The sequence below is a fragment of the Oncorhynchus tshawytscha genome, linkage group LG11, assembly GCF_018296145.1.
Source record: "Oncorhynchus tshawytscha isolate Ot180627B linkage group LG11, Otsh_v2.0, whole genome shotgun sequence".
Classification (NCBI taxonomy): Eukaryota; Metazoa; Chordata; class Actinopteri; order Salmoniformes; family Salmonidae; genus Oncorhynchus; species Oncorhynchus tshawytscha.
In genome coordinates this window covers 50,663,859-50,670,332 of record NC_056439.1, presented here as the reverse complement: position 1 = coordinate 50,670,332, position 6,474 = coordinate 50,663,859, and the positions used below count along the sequence as shown (strand labels likewise).

At 43.3% G+C, this 6,474-nt stretch overlaps 1 protein-coding gene across 1 annotated transcript in view; it reads left to right on the top strand.

Annotated features, from left to right (window-relative positions):
- Positions 1 to 3,759: 3,759 nt before the first annotated feature.
- The window catches only part of LOC121847768, a gene marked incomplete at its 3' end in the record, with an annotated part of 108,185 nt that continues 105,470 nt past the window's right edge, over positions 3,760 to 6,474 (top strand). The window contains exon 1 of the mRNA XM_042330437.1: positions 3,760 to 4,337. Coding sequence (XP_042186371.1) covers positions 3,760 to 4,337 — 578 coding nt within the window. The remainder of the gene's footprint in view (positions 4,338 to 6,474) is intronic.

The window sequence follows — 6,474 nt, the reverse complement described above, 5'->3', positions numbered from 1 at the left end:
TGTTTGTTTTTCTGTCATTTGGGTATTTCTATGTTTCGGCCTAGTATGGTTCTCAATCAGAGGCAGGTGTCATTAGTTGTCTCTGATTGAGAATCATACTTAGGTAGCCTGGGTTTCACTGTGTGTTTGTGGGTGTTTGTTCCTGTCTCTGTCTTTGCACCAGATAGGACTGTTTAGGGTTTCACACGTTCCATGTTTATTGTTTTGTAGTGTTCATGTGTACATTTACATATTAAAAGAACCATGGACACTTACCATGCCGCATATTGGTCCTCTGATCCGTTTCGCCTCTCCTCTTCGGAAGAAGAGGAGGAAATCCTTGACATTAAGTCTGCGACGAAAATGGCAAAACACTCAACATTTGAATAGTGAATTGCAAAAAAAAACAACCTACAAATCGACAAGCTTTTTTGAATGTATTCTTCGTTCACTGACGTAACATCTGACGTCACTGGTCTCCCATCGGTCCTCACTTCTGGTTGTGATTGGCCAGGGGTGCAGAACACACTGCTACATCTTTCCACTTCCTGTTACACCTTTCCACTTCCTCTGGAATCAACATCAATACGTTAGTGTGGAGCTAAAATGGTCACTGCACACTTGCCCCCCAAAAAAAATCTGGTAAAAAAAATACAATGTGTGTGTCGTCTGTGTCTGTGTCTGTGTCTGTTTATGTGGATGGATAGGAAGAATATGCGTGTGTGTGTTTGAGTGTGTCTCTTCTCTCTTCACCGTGTGAGATCCTAAAATCTTTCCATAAAATCAAGACCCTAAAGGCCAGGTAGCAGATAAAGGACCCTATCAGATATTTATGTAGTTGGTGCTTTATATGAACTAATAACTAATGAACTATTAATTACTCACTAATTTATTCTAATTTATAGACTAATATGCATTGGTTCTAACTTGAACAATTATTTTTTAGTTAGTTTACAATTTTACCATTTATGCTCCCTTCATATAAAAACCACGGAGAATGCTCGAAGGGCCCGAATGAAAGATCATAATTTGACTCACACGGTGAGCCTACTGTTGCCAAGTTGTACTTCACGTTTTAGTATGGAAAAATGGTTCTGTGGATTTTTCTACAATATTCACAACATATTGACACACATTTCATAAATTGCTTATGGAAAAACATATTTGAATGAACATTATCAAGAAAGCAGCAGATGAAACAGAAAGTGAATTCGCTTCTCCTTCTCTCTCCCCGGTTTTAGCTTGTGGCTCTCACTGTCTATCTAGCTAGCTTTAGGATATTTACTAGTCCATACCATTGACAAACTTGGCTATGTTAACGACATATGGCAGCTCACTTATTTTGCCAGCTAGAAGCAACAGCTAGAAGCAACAGCTAGAAGAAAGCTAGAAGAAACAGCTAGAAGAAACAGCTAGAAGAAACAGCCACAAATTAATTCAGAAACAGAGGAAGTAAAGGCTTTTTGAAATCGGACACTGTGGTTGGATTTACAAGCAGTTTATCTTTAAAATGATGGATAATATTTGTATGTTTGAGGAATTTGAATTATGGGTTTTCTGTTGTTTTGAATTTGGCGCCCTGCAATTTCACTGGCTGTTGTCGAGGTGGGACGCTAGCGTACCAAAGAGGTTAACTTACCTGGTCAACACCTGTTCATACATAGAGGTAGTAAGCTAGCTCTTTAACTTACCTGGTCAAGCCTTGTTCATGCATAGAGGTAGTAAGCTAGCTCTTTAACTTACCTGGTCAAGCCCTGTTCATGCATAGAGGTAGTAAGCTAGCTCTTTAACTTACCTGGTCAAGCCCTGTTCATGCATAGAGGTAGTAAGCTAGCTCTTTAACTTACCTGGTCAAGCCCTGTTCATGCATAGAGGTAGTAAGCTAGCTCTTTAACTTACCTGGTCAAGCCCTGTTCATGCATAGAGGTAGTAAGCTAGCTCTTTAACTTACCTGGTCAAGCCCTGTTCATGCATAGAGGTAGTGAGCTAGCTCTTTAACTTACCCGGTGAAGCCCTGTTCATGCATAGAGGTAGTAAGCTAGCTCTTTAACTTAACTGGTCAAGCCCTGTTCATGCATAGAGGTAGTAAGCTAGCTCTTTAACTTACCTGGTCAAGCCCTGTTCATGCTGCTGCCTCTGCTGGCTGTTTGTGATACTTTATAACCATGTTGTTGGTAGGGACAGAATCCACTTTGAAAAGCAATGTTTTGCTGAAGCCCTCCCTTCCATTGTTGATCGCCATGGAAGTTCAAGGATGAAATTTTGCCCCACAGATTGCCATGTAGATGCCCAATTCGCCCGCCTCATTCTCACAAATATATCCTACTTTTTACCAAGTGTTTCCTTTTGTGGCCATAGAGGCATATTCACATTGCTACCACACAAAGCTTGGCCATCTTGATGAAGAAAAATGCTATTGTTAAAATATATATACTTTTTACCCAGAAGGCATCCCTGTGTGACGCAGCAGGTTAATTAGTAGTGTAGTGCACGATCAAAAAGATTTGTCCTTCCTTCAGAACAAAAAAGGTAATTTACCACTTGACTGTCTATTATATCACCCTGTCACAGACCCTCCAAGTCAACAGCACCTCAAAAGATGAGGTAATACATTGTTTAGGAGGATTACCTGCTGCAGTTGTTCGACAGATGTCCAAGTTTGCAGCCGAAACACATTCAACATAGAGAAGACCAGCAAGAGGACCATCAGCATCATGCAGACATGCCCTCGCTGTGAGCATTTCTATACATGGAACAGCGAGGACACTTGAATCAGGTTGGTGACCTTTGACCTGGTCAAAGGTCAAAACAGTTTTGTCCCAATTCACTTTCATAACCTATAGCCTGGTGGTTATAACCTATAGCCTGGTGGTTATAACCTATAGCCTGGTGGTTATAACCTCTAGCCTGGTGGTTATAACCTCTAGCCTGGTGGTTATAACCTATAGCCAGGTGGTTATAACCTATAGCCTGGTGATTATAACCTCTAGCCTGGTGGTTATAACACCTAGCCTGGTGGTTATAACCTATAGCCTGGTGATTATAACCTATAGCCTGGTGGTTATAACCTCTAGCCTGGTGGTTATAACCTATAGCCTGGTGATTATAACCTATAGCCTGGTGGTTATAACCTATAGCCTGGTGGAACCAGCCTGAGCGCTGCATTTGCCATTTTATGATATCATGATATCTGAAGTGAAATAGAACCGTGAAGGAGCTGATCTACGCTACCATCAATGGAGTGCTGACAAAGACATCACCTCCTGTCTCACCTCCAGTCTCACCTCCTGTCTCACCTCCAGTCTCACCTCCAGTCTCACCTCCTGTCTCACCTCCAGTCTCACCTCCTGCCTCACCTCCTGCCCCACCGCCTGCCTCACCTATTTCACTTTGAAGAGTTTAGAGTTTTCGTCCCAATTCACCTTCATAATCCAGATGGTGGAACCAGCCTGATCGATAGGTTTACCATTCTATTTCACTCATGATAACTGAGGTGAAATGAAAAGCTGAATGCAGGGATCAGGTTGGATCCATCATGCTAATCATCACCACAATTGATAATGTAATCAGTGCTCTGTATGTGTGTGTGTTTGTTTGTGACCGACCACTGTCTTTGATGAGCGTCCAGGAGCTGATCTACGCTGCCATGCCCATCAATGGGGTGCTGGCAAAAGACCTCCACTCCAGCCTCACCTCCAGCCTCCCCTCCAGTCTCACCTCCAGACTCACCTCCAGCCTCCCCTCCAGCCTCACCTCTTGCCTGCTCACCAACGGTCATCGATGTTCGAGACCAGAATTAGTATAACCTATAGCCTGATGGTTATAACCTATAGCCTGGTGGTTATAACCTATAGCCTGTTGGTTATAACCTATAGCCTGGTGGTTATAACCTATAGCCTGGTGGTTGTAACCTATAGCCTGATGGTTATAACCTATAGCCTGGTGGTTATAACCTATAGCCTGGTGGTTATAACCTATAGCCTGGTGGTTATAACCTATAGCCTGATGGTTATAACCTATAGCCTGATGGTTATAACCTATAGCCTGATGGTTATAACCTATAGCCTGGTGGTTATAACCTATAGCCTGGTGGTTATAACCTATAGCCTGATGGTTATAACTTATAGCCTGGTGGTTATAACCTATAGCCTGGTGGTTATAACCTATAGCCTGGTGGTTATAACCTATAGCCTGGTGGTTATAACCTATAGCCTGGTGGTTATAACCTATAGCCTGGTGGTTATAACCTATAGCCTGGTGGTTATAACCTATAGCCTGGTGGTTATAACCTATAGCCTGGTTGTTATAACCTATAGCCTGGTGGTTATAACCTATAGCCTGGTTGTTATAACCTATAGCCTGATGGTTATAACCAGAACTAGGTAGCTTCGGTCTGTGTGGAATAACTGGTACCCGATGTAGTCAGTCTCAATGTGTCTGATTGGTGATTTTACAGTCTCATATCCTTCCTTGTATCGTTGGGCGTACCTGATGGGTGTCTGTGTGTTTTGGGTGAAGCTAATAATGGAGCTTGTCAATATGCCTGTGTGTGTGTGTGTGGGGGGGAGGTGTACTGTGTCATATGTGTGTAACTGTGTGTGTGTGTGTGTGGGGGGGGGTGTACTGTGTCATATGTGTGTAACTGTGTGTGTGTGTGGGGGAGGTGTACTGTGTCATATGTGTTTAACTGTGTGTGTGTGTGTGGGGGAGGTGTACTGTGTCATATGTGTGTAACTGTGTGTGTGTGGGGGAGGTGTACTGTGTCATATGTGTGTAACTGTGTGTGTGTGTGGGGGGGAGGTGTACTGTGTCATATGTGTGTAACTGTGTGTGTGTGTGGGGGGAGGTGTACTGTGTCATATGTGTGTAACTGTGTGTGTGTGTGGGGGAGGTGTACTGTGTCATATGTGTGTAACTGTGTGTGTGTGTGTGGGGGAGGTGTACTGTGTCGTATGTGTGTAACTGTGTGTGTGTGGGGGGAGGTGTACTGTGTCATATGTGTGTAACTGTGTGTGTGTGTGTGGGGGGAGGTGTACTGTGTCATATGTGTGTAACTGTGTGTGTGTGTGTGGGGGGGTGTACTGTGTCATATGTGTGTAACTGTGTGTGTGTGTGTGGGGGAGGTGTACTGTGTCATATGTGTGTAACTGTGTGTGTGTGTGGGGGGGGAGGTGTACTGTGTCATATGTGTGTAACTGTGTGTGTGTGTGTGTGGGGGAGGTGTACTGTGTCATATGTGTGTAACTGTGTGTAACTGTGTGTGGGGGGAGGTGTACTGTGTCATATGTGTGTAACTGTGTGTGTGTGTGTGTGGGGGAGGTGTACTGTGTCATATGTGTGTAACTGTGTGTGTGTGTGTGGGGGGGAGGTGTACTGTGTCATATGTGTGACACAGTACGGATTAGGAAGAATAAGATAAGGGTCTCTGACTTTTGGGAAGGACTATCATCCCCCACCACAATATGACCTAACAATAAAAAACAATCTGAGATGCAACCTAAAATTTCCTCACCCCATTCATTAACCCTAACCCACTATCCCTTCACCCCATTCATTAACCCTAACCCACTATCCCTTCACCCCATTCATTAACCCTATCCCTAACCCACTATCCCTTCACCCCATTCATTAACCCTAACCCACTATCCCTTCACCCCATTCATTAACCCTAACCCACCATCCCTTCACCCCATTCATTAACCCTAACCCACTATCCCTTCACCCCATTCATTAACCCTAACCCACCATCCCTTCACCCCATTCATTAACCCTAACCCACCATCCCTTCACCCCATTCATTAACCCTTACCCACCATCCCTTCACCCCATTCATTAACCCTATCCCTAACCCACCATTTCTTCACCCCATTCACTCCATCCTCTCTCTCTGCAGGGTTGGAAATACACAACCTAACTCCTTCTATCTCTCCCCTACCTAGTCAGTGAAGTTAGGTGCACCACATAAAATGTAGGAGTACCAGAAACATATATTTTGATTGAGATATAGCCTACATTGTATGAATCATACTTACTTTTGAAACACATCTTCTGAATTCCTCCACATCGCACTTTCTCTGCCACCAAAATGTTTGCATAATAGTAAAGTTACCAGGTTGTCAGGGCGATATGGGCCAGTTAGGAGTTATGACAGGGTAGGAACCAAAGTGTTGGTTAGTACTTTTTCAGAGGACCATAATAGCATTTGAAGAGATGCATAGATGTTGCATGCCATTGCACAAACAACATGCTGATATACACCACCGCTGGTAGCAACCAGTATTAGACCTAACGTTTGCTTTGCCCTAGCTAGTGCATATAGCTAATTGGCATTTAGCTGACCAGCTAGCTAGTTAGCCATTAGCATTAGCGATTAGCTTTAGGCACATCCCAGGTTCCTAAGACTTAACTCGCATTTTGCAAAGAGAAAGATTAATATAAATTAATACAAATTAATATTATAATAGAGAAAACATGTGGATTCATATTTAAAAGCAA